The sequence below is a fragment of the Oncorhynchus mykiss genome, chromosome 3 (assembly GCF_013265735.2).
Source record: "Oncorhynchus mykiss isolate Arlee chromosome 3, USDA_OmykA_1.1, whole genome shotgun sequence".
NCBI lineage: Eukaryota > Metazoa > Chordata > Actinopteri > Salmoniformes > Salmonidae > Oncorhynchus > Oncorhynchus mykiss.
In genome coordinates, this window is record NC_048567.1 from 30,909,536 (window position 1) to 30,926,014 (window position 16,479).

Here is a 16,479-nt window from a genome sequence, read left to right on the forward strand (position 1 = left end):
AAGTAACCTTGTCCTAGAGAGATTTACACAGTTATCAAAACTTCACACCATGGTTAACCTACACAGCCCATTTTAAGTGTTAATAAAATCCCCTATGGGAAAAATTAACGGTGGAAAAACAATTGAAATATTTCCCTGTTTGACCGCTAGGTCTATGGGTTTATGACTCATACTGTGGACTTCACCTCATTAGCGCAAAGATTACAGTATGAAGATAGGCTAAAACTGCTTCTCTAATAGAAATCCCTGATCACACTTGTAGGCGATGTTGGCTAGCTAAACTCATGCATAGAATCACATCATCAGGTCTATACTGTCGTCTGGCACCAAACTGCGCATGTGCAAGTCGTCAAAAATTAAAGACACTCCTTCGATATAAAGTAGTTTTTGACAAAAATGACAACGTGTCAGTTTTCCACTTTCACGAGGTTGGAGTAATAACATGTCCAACTACTACAGACGTTGGCTCAAATCTAGTTTGTGCCATTAAATTTCAATAAAATTAACAACTAAGGAAGAATGTTTCACTTCTCTCATTGACTTCACAATGTTGCACCTCTGGGTTTAGAAACTCCGTGATGAACATCGTGGCAACAAAACTAGCCGGAGACGATCCACATTTAGACTTCCGGTTTTCTGGTTTTGCCTTCAAAATAACAGTCCATGGTAAAAAGCTATGTGTATGATACGAAATCAATATTTTTTGCAGCTTTGCATAGTGCATAATGTAAAATTATAACTACATGGAGGAAAATATAAACTAAAGAGAATTACTACTTTATATAAGATAAAGAAAACTATAAGGTGGAGCACATTTAGAAATGGTTGGAGCTTAAGTAAATTAATATCAAGAACATAATAATAGCCTACTAGTAAATACATCTACAATTACAATTTTAAAAATAGCATTATTTTTATAGTATTATTCTAGTTTATTTACTGGTAATATTGTTGAAGAATGCAATTTTAAAATGTGATGTTTAAGAAAAGTAACAGTATTTTCTTTTGTATTGTACAAACAAATTGCAATGTACAGAACAAACTATTGATTGGTCCAGTCTACTTACCAAGTAAAGTCCCTAGAATACAAATCAGATGAGTTTGAACAAACAGGTAGGTTATAGGAAGTGTTGCTGGACTTTTACTATGGTCAGCTTAAAATGGTGTGCCTGGACACTTTATGGTACATATAAAGCACTGTAAAGGAAAAACCATTATTTGTGCCGGTGTAAAAGTGAGTACGGGAGTACTCGGTAGGGTCTGTAGAATCTATATATGGTGTTATTTCATGAGCCTCTGAATAATACGGTTAATGACCTTTTACTCCACCCTTTCCATTGGCCACAATGCGAATCACTGTATATGGAATACATATTGGCCTATAGAGCAAAAACTATTATTGGTGCCACAGGAAAGGTACTGTAGGAAATAATCAGTAGGGTCTGTTGAAAGTATATACAGTTGAAGTCGGAAGTTTACATACACCTTAGCCACCTTAGTTTACATACACCTTAGTTTTTCACAATTCCTGACATTTAATCCTAGTAAAAATTCCCTGTCTTAGGTCAGATAGCATCACCACTTTATTTTAAGAATGTGAAATGTCTGAATAATAGTAGAGAGAATGATTTACTTCAGCTTTAATTTCTTTCATCACATACCCAGTGAGTCAGAAGTTTACATACACTCAATTAGTGTTTGGTAGCATTGCCTTTAAATTGTTTTACTTTAGTCAAATGTTTCAGGTAGCCTTCCACAAACTTCTCACAATAAGTTGGGGGAATTTTGGCCCATTCCTCCTGACAGAGCTGGTGTAACTGAGTCAGGTTTGTAGGTCTCCTTGCATGCACACACATTTTCAGTTCTGCCCACAAATTTTCTATAGGATTGAAGTCAGGGCTTTATGATGGCCACTCCAATACCTTGTCTTTGTTCTCCTTAAGCCATTTTGCCACAACTTTGGAAGTATATTTGGGGTCATTGTCCATTTGGAAGACCCATTCGCGACCAAGCTTTAACTTCCTGACTGATGTCTTGAGATGTTGCTTCAATATATCCACATCATTTTCCATCCTCATGATGCCATCTATTTTGTGAAGTACACCAGTCCCTCCTGCAGCAAAGCACCCCCACAACATAATGTTGCCACTCCCGTGCTTCACTGTTGGGATGGTGTTCTTCGACTTGCAAGCATCCCCCTTTTTCCTCCAAACACAACAATGTTCATTATGGCCAAACAGTTCTATTTTTGTTTCATCAGACCAGAGGACATTTCTCCAAGAAGTACCATCTTTGTCCCCATGTGCAGTTGTAAACCGTAGTCTGGCTTTTTTATGGCGGTTTTGGAGTAGTGGCTTCTTCCATGCTTAGCGGCCTTTCAGGTTATGTTGATATAGGACTCGTTTTACTGTGGATATAGATACTTTTGTACCTGTTTCCTTCAGCATCTTCACAATGTCTTTTGCTGTTGTTCTGGGATTGATGGGATTGGGATTGCACTTTTCGCACCAAAGTACGTTCATCTCTAGGAGACAGAACGTGTCTCCTTCCTGAGCGGTATGATGGCTGTGCGGTCCCATGGTGTTAATACTTGCGTACTATTGTTTGTACAGATGAACGTGATACCTTCAGGCGTTTGGAAATTGCTCCCAAGAATGAGCCAGACTTGTGGAGGTCTACAATATTTTTCTGAGGTCTTGGCTGTTTTATTTTGACTTTCCCATGATGTCAAGCAAAGAGGCACTGAGTTTGAAGGTAGGCCTTGAAATACATCCACAGGTACACCTCCAATTGACTCAAATTATGTCAATTAGCCTATCAGAAGCTTCTAAAGCCATGACATCCTTTTCTGGAATTGTGATACAGTGAATTATGAGTGAAATAATCTGTCTGTAAACAATTGTTTGAAAAATGACTTGTCATGCACAAAGTAGATGTCATAACAGACTTGCCAAAACTATAGTTTGTTAACAAGATATTTGTGGAGTAGTTGAAAAACGAGTTTTAATGACTCCAACCTAAGTGTATGTAATCTTCCGACTTCAACTGTATGGAGTCATTTCATGGGGCACTGTATAATACGGAGTATTGCTGGACTTTTCCTCCACCCATTCCATTGACCACAATGCAAATCACTGTATATGGAGTACATATTGGCTTAAAGAGCAAAAACCTTTCTAGGTGCCGCAGTAAAAGTACTGTAGGGAATACTTAGCAGGCTCAGTAGAATCTATAGGGTGTCATTTCATGGGCTCTGAATAATACGGAGTGTTGCTGGACTTTTACTGTGGTCAAACAGCTTAAAGTGGTTTGCCTGGATACTGTATGGTACAAATATAGCACTCTACAATGATTGATCAAACCAGGGTCCAGTCTACTCACTACAGTCCCTAAAGGAAGCTTTAGGAAGCTTTATGTTGACATTTGAACAGTGCGACATATATCAGCACCATGGACAGCTACTTTTTTAGCATGTTATGTTGTCACTGTCAGCCATGTATGTGGCCCAAAAGCATATTAATGTGATTTCATATTTTAGTCATTGCTAGACCACACACTGGTAAGGAGAAAATGTTATTACCTGTCTCAGATAAACTTGGGTGGTAGATACCCAGTTGGGGTTCTACTAACCAAATATGTTCCGTTTTCAGGGGGCTGTGTCGAACAGCCTGCTGGTTATTGTTGTAATGCCTGCATGTTAAATTAATGAATTAATTTACTTTTTTTTGTGTTGAATATCAGTTGGAAAAACAAAACCCTTAACACTTTTTTGTTGTTTACCCTAGCGTGAAATAAAACGCCGTTCCATACACGACTTCAATGCACTCTTGCCTTGCGCTAATGGTGGTGCCAAATACTGATTATTAGCAGGCGATTTGTTAAGAAGCCAACTGCTTCAAAGACTGCAACAATGACGGGCTGTCATATCTGTATGACTGTGACACATGTATACATTCTATTGCTAGTGACAACAAGGTGAGATTGAACAAAATAGTACAAACAGAGAATATAAATGAGGCTCAGGTTCAAAATCTATTGCCTGTGGAGAGTTTAAATGAGGCGAATGTCAACTGCTCAGAGAAGACCCTCAGACTGCCAACTAAATATGCAAAGTGTACAGACTTTTGAGGGTAAGAACTTGCTTCTGATTTTCATCCAAGAGCCAAGAGTTCATATAAGGACGTGTTAGTGGTGCAGCTCAATCAAATCTCAGACACCCAAGATATTGGGAATGAATAGTACCACTCAGAGACAGAGGATGGGTTGCACCAACATGGTTTACAGTGTCTTGCGAAAGTGTTCACCCCCTTGGCATTTTACCTATTTTGTTGCCTTACAACCTGGAATTAAAATAGATTTTTTGGGGGTTTGTATCATTTTATTTACACAACATGCCTACCACTTTGAAGATGCAAAATATTTTTTTATTGTGAAACAAACAAGAAATAAGACAAAAAAACTGAACTTGAGCGTGCATAACTATGCTAAGGGTCATTGTTATGCAGGAAGGTGAACCTCCGTCCCAGTCTCAAATCTCTGGAAGACTGAAACAGGTTTCCCTCAAGACTTTCCCTGTATTTAGCGCCATCCATCATTCCTTCAATTCTGACCAGTTTCCCAGTCCCTGCCGATGAAAAACATGGTGTTCTCGGGGTGATGAGAGGTTTTGTGTTTATGCCAGACATAGTATTTTCCTTGATTCCCCAAAAGCTCAATTTTAGTCTCATCTGACCAGAGTACCTTCTTCCATATGTTTGGTGAGTCTCCCACATGCCTTTTGGCAAACACCAAACGTGTTTGCTTATTTTTTCTATAATCAGGAAGTGCATCCTGATCTCTCCTTTAACCTCTCACTTTGCAATGCACTAGAGGGTAAGGTCCTGTAGCTTACACGGAACCCAAATCGGCTGCGCGCGTGCGCCATCGTGCGCCATCGTGCGCTATAGTGCGTAAATGTATTTTGTCCCCCTAAACCAAATGCGATCACGACACGCAGGTTAAAATATCCAATTACATTAATTTGGGGACAGGTCGAAAGGTATTAAACATGTATGGCAATTAAGATAGTTAACTTGCACTTGCTATCTAAATTGTCCTATTTAGCTAGCTTGCTGTTGCTAGCTAATTTGTCCTGGGATATAAACATTGAGTTGTTATTTTACCTGAAATGCACGCGGTCCTCTACTCCGACAATTAATCCACACATAAAAATGCCAACCGAATCGTTTCTAGTCATCTCTCCTCCTTCCAGGCTTTTTCATCCTTGAACTTATATGGTTATTGCATCCACACTTTCATAGTATTACCACGACGTGGGTATAACCAATGAGGGTATCTGCTTCTATAAACCAATGACGAGATGGGAGAGGCAGGACTTGCAGCACGATCTGCGCCAGATATAGAAAGGAGTTTTATTTTAGCCCTTGGCATCGCAGACGCTCGTTGGCGCGCCGAGCAGTGTGGGTGCAATAATTGAATAACTTGGATTTCTACATTTATTTTGCGACACTCACGCATGTGACGTGTCCAGTCTGGTCAGCATGTTAGACCTGTGTAGTTTGACGGCCCTCCATTATTACATGGCCTCCACCTGGTCTTATTCTTTATTTGATCTTTTATGCCCTTAATCAGGTATATATAGCCCATTTCAGTGTTGTTTGCACCTTGGTTATCAATTAATGCGTTACACTTTTCTTGTATTCTCATCACCATTCTTAAATGGTGGGGTCCTGTGTTCTGAACCCTTTCACTATTGTGGCCTCTTGCATGCACCTCTTATCTAAACTCCCTTACTGCTCAGCCTTCCTGACCTTGGGTAAACCACTTGTATTATTCTGTGGTGCCCTGGCCACTTAATCTTGTTGACAGGATTTCTTGCCCGCTGTAATCACCATCTCTTGATGGCAAGGCCCTGTGACCTGGACCTTATCCCCGTATTGGCCTTCTGACCTTCCGTCTCCTTTACTTTGGAGTTACCTGCTAACGGGTGAATCTCATGGTAGGGGTTAGAAGAGCCCTTCAACTAGGCTACAGTCCTCAACTGTCGAGGTGCTCGATAGTAGATAAAGGGAAGAGTGTGTATAAAGTTTGCCCGTGTAAATATTGTGAATAGTTCAGTGAACAATGAAACATAAGAGGGAACGAGGTCCCGATGTGAGCGAAGTCATGCAGGATGCACTTCCTATTTATGGAAAAATACAAATGAAAGAAAAAAGGTGCCACCAGTGGGTTGGGAAGCAATTACTTTTTTTCCTGGACACTCTTCTGTAAACCCAGCTCCGTGGAGTGTACGGCTTAAAGTGGTCCTATGGACAGATACTCCAATCTCTGCTGTGGAGCTTTGCAGCTCCTTCAGGGATATCTTTGGTCTCTTTGTTGCCTCTCTGATTAATGCACTCCTTTCCTGGTGGGGGGGCCCTCTCTTGACAGGTTTGTTGTGGTGCCATATTCTTTCCATTTTTTGAATAATGGATTTAATGGTGCTCCTTGGGATGTTCAAAGTTTTTTATATTTTTTAAAACCCAACCCTGATCTGTACTTCTCCACAACTTTGTCCCTGACCTGTTTGGAGAGCTCCTTGGTCTTCATGGTGCCACTTGCTTGGTGGTGCACCATGCTTAGTAGTGTTGCAGACTCTGGGGCCTTTCAGAACAGGTGTATATATACTGAGATCATGTGACAGATCATGTGACACTTAGATTGCACACAGGTGGACTTTATTTAACAAATTATGCAACTTCTGAAGGTAATCGGTTGTACCAGATTTTATTTAGTGGCTTCATAGCAAAGGGATGAATACATATGCATATGCTTTTCCGTTTTTTTTTTTTTACATTTTGAAATAAGTTATATAAAAAAATAAAAAATCACCAATTTGGACAATTTTGTTTATGCCCATTACATGAAATCCAAATACAAATCTATTTAAATTACAGGTTGCAATGCAACAAAATAGGAAAAACGCCAAGGGGGATGAATATTTTTGCAAGGCACTGTAAATGTTTATCAACACTGGCCAGTGTAGTGCAGTGTTAACTTTTTGTTGAATGAACACTAGAAATGTAACACTTTTTTCAGTGTACTTTTTACTCTGTGTAGAGTGGGACCATATGTACTCACTGACAGTGTTAAATTTAACACTTAACATCTTGATTTAACACTTTCAAATGTACTGTGTATAATGCACGTTATAACTAACGTTAATGCTACTTCACTACAATCTTACCGTTATCAGGCCCGTTACAGCATGTTGCATAAAATCATAATTCGTACCAAGGTTGGGCATATCATGAACTCCAATTCAATTGCAGCATGTCACGGGAGAGGTTGACGTCGAAATAAGCGATGATACACTGAAATGTTTTGTCAGATGGAGGGTTCAGGCATACCACTCCAGATAATGGTGTGTTTACATTGACTCGTGATGAATGGGAGAGGGTCTATTCGGAGGGAAATGGTAGGCATTTCAAAACGTTCTCATGGGTAGGCCTATTTGCAGGAAAGATTAAAGAGTAGAATCCTTACTGTGTAGTACATTTTTGACATCATACATTTTCAAACATATATATAAACATAAATATATATCTATATATATTAGCTCCATAGAGGGAGAAATTTGCATTGTCATTTCATAATACTGCTGCATTTAAGGTGCACACCTCCGCTGTTTGGCCACTCAGGTAGATACACCAGTGTTGAGAAACATTATCTGAACAAAGCACAAATAACTTTTGGGATTCTGGTGAAATCCGGTCACTACAATTACTGAAATTAAAAATTAAAAATGAAACATCGGCACAAATAATCGTTTTTCCTGTACAGCGCTATATTTGTACCGTATAGCGTTCATTTTCAAATGTTTGACCACAGTAAATGTCCAGCAACATTGCATATTATTCAGTTCTCCCTGAAATGATACCACATATAGATGCTACAGACCCTACTGACTTTTATTGCGACATCTAGAAATAGTTTTTGCTCTGGTTTTCTGTTCTACCTGATAATTAATTGCACTCACCTGTTGTTACCAGGTCTATATCGTTCCCTGATTAGAGGGGGGACAATGAAAACAAGCAGTGGAACTGGCTTCGAGGTCCAGAGTTGAGTTTGAAGGCAGAGTGATTCTTATTGTGGGCAATGGAATGGCTGGAGCAAAGACCAGCAACATTCTATATTATCCAGCGCCCCATGAAAAGACACCATATATAGCCTACCTTCTACAGACCCTATAGAGTATTCCCTACAATATTTTTTCCTCTGGCACATTGAATAGTTTGTTTTATACGCCAATAATATTTCATGTACAGTGCTCTGCATTGGGGGTATTTATTTGACATTGGAACATGTTTTAAAACACACGTATTGCAAATGTAATTTAAATATGAACCAATATGAATATTGTTCATGTTTAGACAATTATTTTCATATATTATGAAGAAATACAGGTTATTGACACTTTTCTACTATTACGTGGGGGACTTTTATTATGAACATTTCTGATCGTCACGTCTTCCCTGTGGGTGGGTGTTGTAGAATTTGGATTTACCTGTAGCCGCAGGTAATAACCTACACGGGAAGACGAAGGAGCAGAACACTGTGGAATTTACCCAACTGAGTTTAGTCTTCAGTGGTTAGGGTTGGTAGCTAGCTATTTCTCTTGAAATCGGTTGACTTTGTTGTGAAGAAAACATAGTTGGAGAGTTGAGAAACCGATACACACAAACTCGATCCGAAGAAAGAACGTTTTCCGTACGGACTTCCGTAATTTTATCAGCGTCAAGAGTTAACAAAAGTAACCCAAGCGATTTATGCGGTAAGTTGACTAATGAAATGTTCACCATATGAAGAAGCGTATCCTAACTTCGAACAAGCTAAACTCAAGCCTGACAGAGTGATCTTAGAGATGACATGTTAATTGCGTTTTGAAAAGTCATATTTAAAACTTCCCAATTTCTTTACCCTACAAAGGTAGCCTACCCGATCAAAATAGACCGAATGCACGCACGGAAAATGTATCCATAACAAAGTCGTTGTGACAGTTCCACAGGCCAAATTGATAAGCGATTTAGATTGACTTGAAATATATCAGAATTTGACTTTTTCCTATGGCATTCTATCCAGTTGCATGATTGTTAAAACATGTATCTTTAAAGTAGCCTACAAGTAGCCTATCTCAAAATGCAGTATTAGTTCACTGTTTGGCGTCAATAGTCTACTTGTTGCAACAGGAAATGATTAATGTGACTGTGACTGGCAAAGAGCTGATTAGTAAGCATAATAATTACTGTGTTTAGATATGACTATTATAAAGTGCCCATATTCCATTGTTCCTATCACATTGAAAGGTCCCGGGAGCTTTGAGCCATGCCTGGCCACAGCACAGGGGCTCCTCAAAAGTCCCGCCACCATGACAAACAGCACAGGGGACACATCACCAGGGCTGACGGCTACAAGCAGGGCCACACCATCTCTAGAGACCGCACCGCCAGCCAAGAGTCCTACAAGGACGCCCATGCCGACCACAACACACGGGAACAGTACAATGGCGACCACACCCGTCACTCTGAAGGGCAGCAAGGCCGCAGAGGAGCCCCCTCGACACGACACGTCAACGGGCGGGGGTCAGAGACACTGGGCTTCATCCCTGGCTCAGCAGACTCCCCCCAGAGCACAAATGCATGTGGCTCGTGTGCCTCTATGGGCTGGAGTGGCTGCAAGGCGCTCCTTTGCTGTGTCCTCACCTGTGGCTTCTGTGGCAGCCGGGATCTCTGTCTGCCTGCCAACAACGAGAGCTCCACGGAACACCCCAGCAAGGCCGACCCTGAGCAGCCCCACCCCCCCAACGGCATGTCCGTGTCCAAGCCCACCTGCGGCATCCCTCTGGAGTCCAGCATCAAGCCTGCCAAGCAGCCCTCCAAGCTGCCTCCCAGTGACAGCTTCCGCTACAAGGACGTCCGCATCGGGGGCCAGACGGTGGTCTATCCCACATCATCGTCGGGCCCCAAGCGGACGCGTACGGGCGGCAAGGGCGACAGCCAGCGTCCCGTCAGCAACACCAGCACCATCTACTCCCGGGAGGACCTGGATCTGGACGACCTGAGCGACAGCGGCACGGACATTGACTCGCTCATCACTAAGAAACTTCTAGAGCTCTACGCGCTGCACCAGATCGACCAACTGGCCAAGTGCACGTCTGACTCGTCGTTCTCAAGGAAGACCAATGAGATCAGCGAGCTGATCTGCAGCATTGCTCAGGACTACAACCTGGAGCAGCGGGAGGCAGAGTGCAGGCTGGTGCATGGCGTCATCCGCATCAGCACGCGCAAAGGCAAGAGGAACAAAAACTCCAACTCCCAGGCCCAGGAGCCAGTGCACCAGCAGCCGCGAGCAAATGGGGGGAATGACCGAGGGACCCTCCTTCCTGACAGTGGCAATGAAACAATGACGTACACCTTTAACAGCAGTGAGAGTAAGAGAGGGTTACTACATTTATGTATCCATTCAAAATAACTAGTGCATTTCAGGTATTGAGGGTCTTGAGAGAATAAGGGTGACATAGTTTTGTCTTTCAATTTAAGTCAGAAAATCCAACAATGAATTCTATTCCACATTATACTTTCCTATTTAACCTCCCAGTTTTCCGCTATTCTTACTTCATGTTTATGTTGCATACCGAAACCATAGATTACTCTGCTGAAATGCTTTTGGTACGCTAGTGTTTGTTGTCTCACCTCTTCGGTATCATTGAGTCTCCATTTTCTATTCATTCATCAACATCTATGTTTGAGTAACTCTGTTGTGTTTTTACCACAGTGGAGCCTGAGGTGAAAGTGTCAGAGCTGACACAGTCGGACGAACTAGCCAGGAAGATGAGGTACTACAGTGGAAGAAGTAAGTACTTCTGGACTTGAATTCACTGTCTCACTGTAGGAGTGCTGATATAGGATCAGTTTAGTATTTTATATCATACTGAATGAGATTATATGGACATGGCGTACCTGATCCTAGATCAGCACTCGTCTGAGATGCTTTTTGAAAACGTGCCCTAGTCTAGGCCAAACCTGCCCCTACAGTAACATTGTTTGCCACTTATTTTAGTGTTTAGACTACTACTGTATCAAGACCCTGTAGTTCCCCATACCATAGATGTTGTACTGTATAAGATGCAGTGCATTTGGAAAGTAGTCAGACCCCTTCCCTTTCTCCACATTTTGTTACCTTACAGCCTTATTCTAAAATTGATTAAATACAATGTTTTTCCTCATCAATCTACACACAATACGACATGATGACGAAGCAAAAACATGTTTTTAGACATTTTTGCAAATGTATTAAAACAAAAAAACAGATACCTTATTTACGCAAGTATTCAGACCGTTTGCTATTTGACTCAAAATTGAGCTTGGGTGCATCCTGTCTCCATTGATCATCCTTGAGATGTTTCTTCAACTTGATTGGAGTCCACCCGTGGACATGATTTGGAAAGGCTCACACCTCTATATAAGGTCACACAGTTGAAATGTGCATGTCAGAGCAAAAACCAAGCCATGGGGTGGAAGGAGTTGTTCGTAGAGCTCTGAGACAGGATTGTGTCGAGGCACAGGTCTGGGGAAGGGTACCAAAAAATTTCTGCAGCATTGAAGGTCCCCAAGAACACAGTGGCCTCCATTCCTAAATGGAAGAAGTTTGGAATCACCAAGACTCTTCCTAGATCTTGCCCGCTCAGCCAAACTGAGCAATCAAGGGAGAAGGGCCTTGCTCAGGAAGGTGACCAAGAACCTGATGGTCACTCTGAGAGAGCTCCACAGTTCCTCTGTGGAGATAGGTAGAGTGCTGCAGAGATGATTGTCCTTCTGGAAGGTTCTCCTATCAGGCCTTTATGGTAGAGTGGCCAGACAGAAGCTACTCCTCAGTAAAAGGCACATGAAAAACAAGATTCTCTGGTCTGATGAATCCAAGATTGAACTCTGGCCTGAATGCCAAGAGTCACATCTGGAAGAAACCTGGCACCATCCCTACGGTGAAGCATGGTGGTCCCAGCATCATGCTGTGGGGATGTTTTTCAGCTGTGGGGACTGGGAGACTATTCAGGCTTGAGGGAAAGATGAATGGAGCGAAGTTCAGCGAGATCCTTGATGAAAACCTGCTCCAGAGCGCTTAGGACCTCAGACTTAGGCAACGGTTCAACTTCGAACAGGACAACAACCCTAAGCACACAGCCAAGACATTGCAGGAGTGGCTTTGAGACAAGTCTATGAATGTCCTTGAGTGGCCCAGCCAGAGCCCAGACTTCAACCCGATCGAACAACTCTGGAGAGACCTGAAAATAGCTGTGAGGCGACGCTCCCCGTCCAACCTGACAAAGCTTGAGAGGATCTGCGGAGAAGAATGGGATTTATTCTCCAAATACAGGTGTGCCAATCTTTCAGCGTCATACCCTAGAAGACTCGAGGCTGTAATCGCTGCCAAAGGTGCTTCAACACAGTACTGAGTAAAGGGTCTGAATACTAATGTGAGTGTGATTTTTTTTTTTATATATATTTTTTTATAAATTAGCAAACATTTCTAAAAAAAATAGTTTTCTTTGTCATTCTGAACTGTTGTGTGTGTAGATTGAAGGGGGGGGGGGGGGGACACACACAATCGGATCGATTTTAGAATACGGCTGCAATGTAACAAATGTGGAAAGTTAAGGGGTCTGAATATTTTCTGAATGCACTGTATATCTTGAATCTGAGTCAGCATCTATTTACAGTTTGGTGGGTTCTGTAGCATCTGTGTCATTTTTTCTACACTGGAAATACTCTCCCAAATCTGATCCGATACATGTTTTCAGAACAATAACACATTGTTTCCTTGTTGCGGCTCATGGAATGGCTCTTTACATGTCCTGGGCAGTCTTCATTTAGGCACCAAACAGCAGAAAAGTGACTGGAACAGGGAAGGACTAGCTAGACTTGTCCAATTAGAAACGCAAATTTTTCGTCGCAAAACGCTTCTATCTGCGTGGCCTAATGAACACAATCCTGGGTTCCATGCGGCAGCAGAGGTAGTAGGCCTAACCTCTGGCCTAACTGACTGTTCCAGTAAGTCATGGTAGCTGAGGGGCTCTGTTCAACGCAGCTGTAGTGCCCAGTGCAGCTGTAGGCGTTTTCTAACCTTCTCTCTGATTACCAGTGGCACACTGTGCTTTGATGCGACTCCTGGTGAAGGAAAGCCTTCGCATTCCTCCTTTTTCCGTGTGCTGTTTTCTCCTGGCTCTTATACCACCTCTCCCGCTCTGCCACCCTATACACCCCTTGCATCCCATCTCAGTTTCCCTAGATGCTCTGGGTAGGTGGTAGTGGCGGTGCATATCGCCCCCCCCCCCCCCCCCCGGGCAGCGTATCAGGTGACCGTAAAATACCTGCTACATAATGGTCGACGGTTTATGGAATTTGGGGAGTAACCCTGATTACAGCTTTTTGTTGTTGTACGATGGTGGGAACGGGGGGGGAGGGGGAGGAGAGTCTTGTTACAGTGCCGTTTGAATGGAGGAACATTGCGGTGTTTTCACACCATATGCATCTGTGGGAGTGTGCCAGGATATCAGCTGTCAGAATGTCATTTCTGTCTTTATTTGATGAAGGGACAGTTTACCGGGCACAAATTTAAGCCTAGTCCTGTAAATAAAAATACTCAATGGAGAATCTGTAGCTTTTACATCCAGGATGAAGCTTAACCAGTGTTCAGGAAACCTGTTCCATAAGGTATTGTGTGGTTCGGTAACCATTTTAAAGTGGTAACTTCAAATATTTCTATACCTTTTTTAATAGTCTCTGTCCATTTTCAAATACTGACTGGTGAATGTCTCTCTCTCTTCTGGCCCTCCTAGCTGACTCCTCCAGCTCAGCTACAGCCTACTCTCCCTACCAGCATGACACAGAGACGGACTCGTCAGGGGTCCCACTGCTGCACGTCCTCTGAACGTCATGACAAGGTCAACGCCAATGTCCAGGGCACGACGTTCTCAAGGGCCTCAATCGAACTGGGGCCGGCTGTTGTGGGACATGTTGCTCCTCCAACACTGTCATTTTGCCTCCCTGGAACTAATAGGACATCCTATAATGACAGAGAGGCTCTTAAGTGTGGGACTATTGAAGCCATCTCTTCTCTCTGGTGTGGAATCAGCATGTCCTTCCAAACCATGGAACCGTCTGTGAGGGAGGCCTGCTTGGAAGGGCGAGATGGTGGCACCAGTCTACAGGTGCCCAATTGGCACATATCTGAACATTGGAAAAAAACAAGGGGATTTTTTTTTGTTTTTACGGGAAAGAAACTATGGACTTTTGTTGTGTATTTGCATGCTATATTGTAAGTTGTTTTTATACCAGTTATGTTGTTGCCTTGCCACTCCTAGCAGACACCAAAATCACTCCATGCATTTTTAACTCCGTTCTCAGTCAAGTGACTGAACCCTAATGCATAACCGTCCCTGTTTTAGTGTGTGTGTGTGTGACAGTGTGTTAGGGCAAATTGACACCCTACCATTTGGACCCAGTAGCAGGTTTAGCTTCATACTTTACTTTCAGTGTCAAAGGAGTTACTTTGTACAAAACCTTTTTCCAAGTGTACGTTGCTTTTTTAGTTTGTCTAAACATCTCTTTCGAAATTGGAATAGGGGCATTTTTTAAAACTTGTTTTTTTTTGTCAATGTATAGGTACATTTTTATAAAAATAAAAAAAGCAATGAATACTCTTGCCTTTTTATGCCAACTTGCTACTGTTTTAATTCAACTCTGTTGATCTAAAATATATGATAATATAGTTAAATCTAATAGAGTATGGGATTCGGTATGCACATTGCATGCACAGATCAAGTTAAAGACGCAATTCCATCTCCATTGACACCAACGCTTGAGTTAATTAAACACAGATCTCAAGGATGGATTCAGTCCGTTGGGTCTTCAATTACTTTGTGCTGCTTATGTTTACACAGATGTGTGTTATTGAGGAACACTAGGGATGGTGTGTTTGATGTTGGGTTTATCTCTAATTTTTCATTTGATCATATGTTAATGGTCAGCTATGCAGCAAGAAGGTTAAAAATATCTAATGTAGTCTACTACATTAAAAAAAGCCTGTGCTGGTAATTTATTGTCAAGCTTTCAATCTTTCCTTCCCATGTAATGTAACGGGCATCGCTGTTTATTCCTTCAACACGGACTACTCCTAAACTCTAGTTTTGCCTGCTCTCCCTGTCACAGCAACATGTTTGTGCAATGTTGTTGGGCTACTTTATCAGCCCCTCTCTCTCTTCCCGTCTCTCAAATTACTGTTGTCAGCCCCCACCCCGGTCAGTGTGTCGTCAGTCTATTTCCGCCCTCGGCGAAAAAAGGAGGAACTCGTTTGACTGGTCTTGACAAAAGAAAGGATATCAAATCCTGCTGTCTGTCCTGAGTAGTTCATTGCAGAGGGGAGCACTACGAAAACCTGCTTTTGAGAATTTCTCTGTGTCCCGGCGCTCTGTTGAGATTCATTTCTGTTTTCCCTGGCTCTCTGCCCCCCTCTCTGCATTCCAGTTCTACCTGTGTGAGGCATCGTGAAATAATGGTTTCACAATTAACACCTCACACCCGGTCACATGACATTATACGTACCTTCTCATAACCGAATGGCACAGAGAATGTCTCTTCTCTTGGATGTTGACATATTTCAATAGACTTGTGGTGACGTGTTTCACTAAGGGTACACGGAGCCCATGTTTGCTGTGGATAAAAGATTTTGTGTCATGGAGTTTTATCTCGATTCATGTGCGCATGATTGTTTGGAAGAATTGAATTGTGTTAAAAACATGAACCTAATGCAGGTGACAGCCGAACCCTTCTTGCCCTGGATTCAGTTTAAATGACCACCACAGGAGGGAGCAGCATACCACAAATAACTGAAAATTGTTGCCCTGCTCCAGCTGAAAGAGGAAATGCACCTGCTGATCTGGCCTTGTTTTTGGCTTGCTCCTGAAGAGGTGGTGGCGGGCCGTGACTCAAGCCAAACGCGAGTTGGTACGAGTGTTTCTCGGGTCTGTCCTTGCTACACCGAGACACACCTACCTGTCAGAACCTTGCCCGTAGCCGTTTCTCACCACGCCATCTCAAACAAACCTCCTGCAGGTTGAGTTTAATAAATACAGCCATATGATAGGTCAGTAGCTTACAGGGTAATATGAGAAGAATGCAATTGCTGAATTTAGGTGGATATTCTAAACTAAGTGTTTTGATAACATTCAACTGTATTAAAACAGGCCCATGTAGAATAACAGCGCTTTACCGTAGAAGCAGTGTTCTGCTAATATAAGTGTGCATATTTTGTTGTCATTCCCAGCCAATACAGGTACTGTGCCTATCGACAATTTTGTCAGGTGGTAATGGGGCTACCTTGGCAAGCCTGTCGGAGTGGTCATACCTTCCTGTGTGGTATTCCGTATACAACAGGAGTTACCTG

At 42.3% G+C, this 16,479-nt stretch overlaps 1 protein-coding gene across 2 annotated transcripts; it reads left to right on the plus strand.

Moving 5' to 3' along the window:
- Window positions 1–8,486: 8,486 nt before the first annotated feature.
- On the plus strand, window positions 8,487–14,754 carry LOC110518244 (keratinocyte differentiation factor 1). Of its 2 annotated transcripts, none has more exons than XM_036973834.1 (4): window positions 8,487–8,812; window positions 9,345–10,468; window positions 10,813–10,890; window positions 13,864–13,997. In XM_036973834.1, exons 2-4 carry the CDS (start codon window positions 9,364–9,366, stop codon window positions 13,875–13,877), a joined length of 1,197 nt encoding a protein of 398 aa, XP_036829729.1. In that variant the 5' UTR covers window positions 8,487–8,812; window positions 9,345–9,363; the 3' UTR covers window positions 13,878–13,997. The 2 variants fall into 2 exon arrangements, with proteins under 2 accessions (XP_036829729.1, XP_021451590.2); XM_021595915.2 differs by having other exon boundaries at window positions 8,494–8,812; window positions 13,874–14,754.
- The last annotated feature ends 1,725 nt before the right edge of the window (window positions 14,755–16,479 follow it).

Coding starts and splice junctions, on each gene's coding strand:
- LOC110518244 (XM_021595915.2), top strand. CDS start 9,364: ATGCCTGGCCACAGCACAGGGGCTCCTCAAAAGTCCCGCCACCATGAC. Junction 10,469..10,812: donor CACCTTTAACAGCAGTGAGA/GTAAGAGAGGGT, acceptor TTTTTACCACAG/TGGAGCCTGAGGTGAAAGTG. Junction 10,891..13,873: donor GAGGTACTACAGTGGAAGAA/GTAAGTACTTCT, acceptor TGGCCCTCCTAG/CTGACTCCTCCAGCTCAGCT.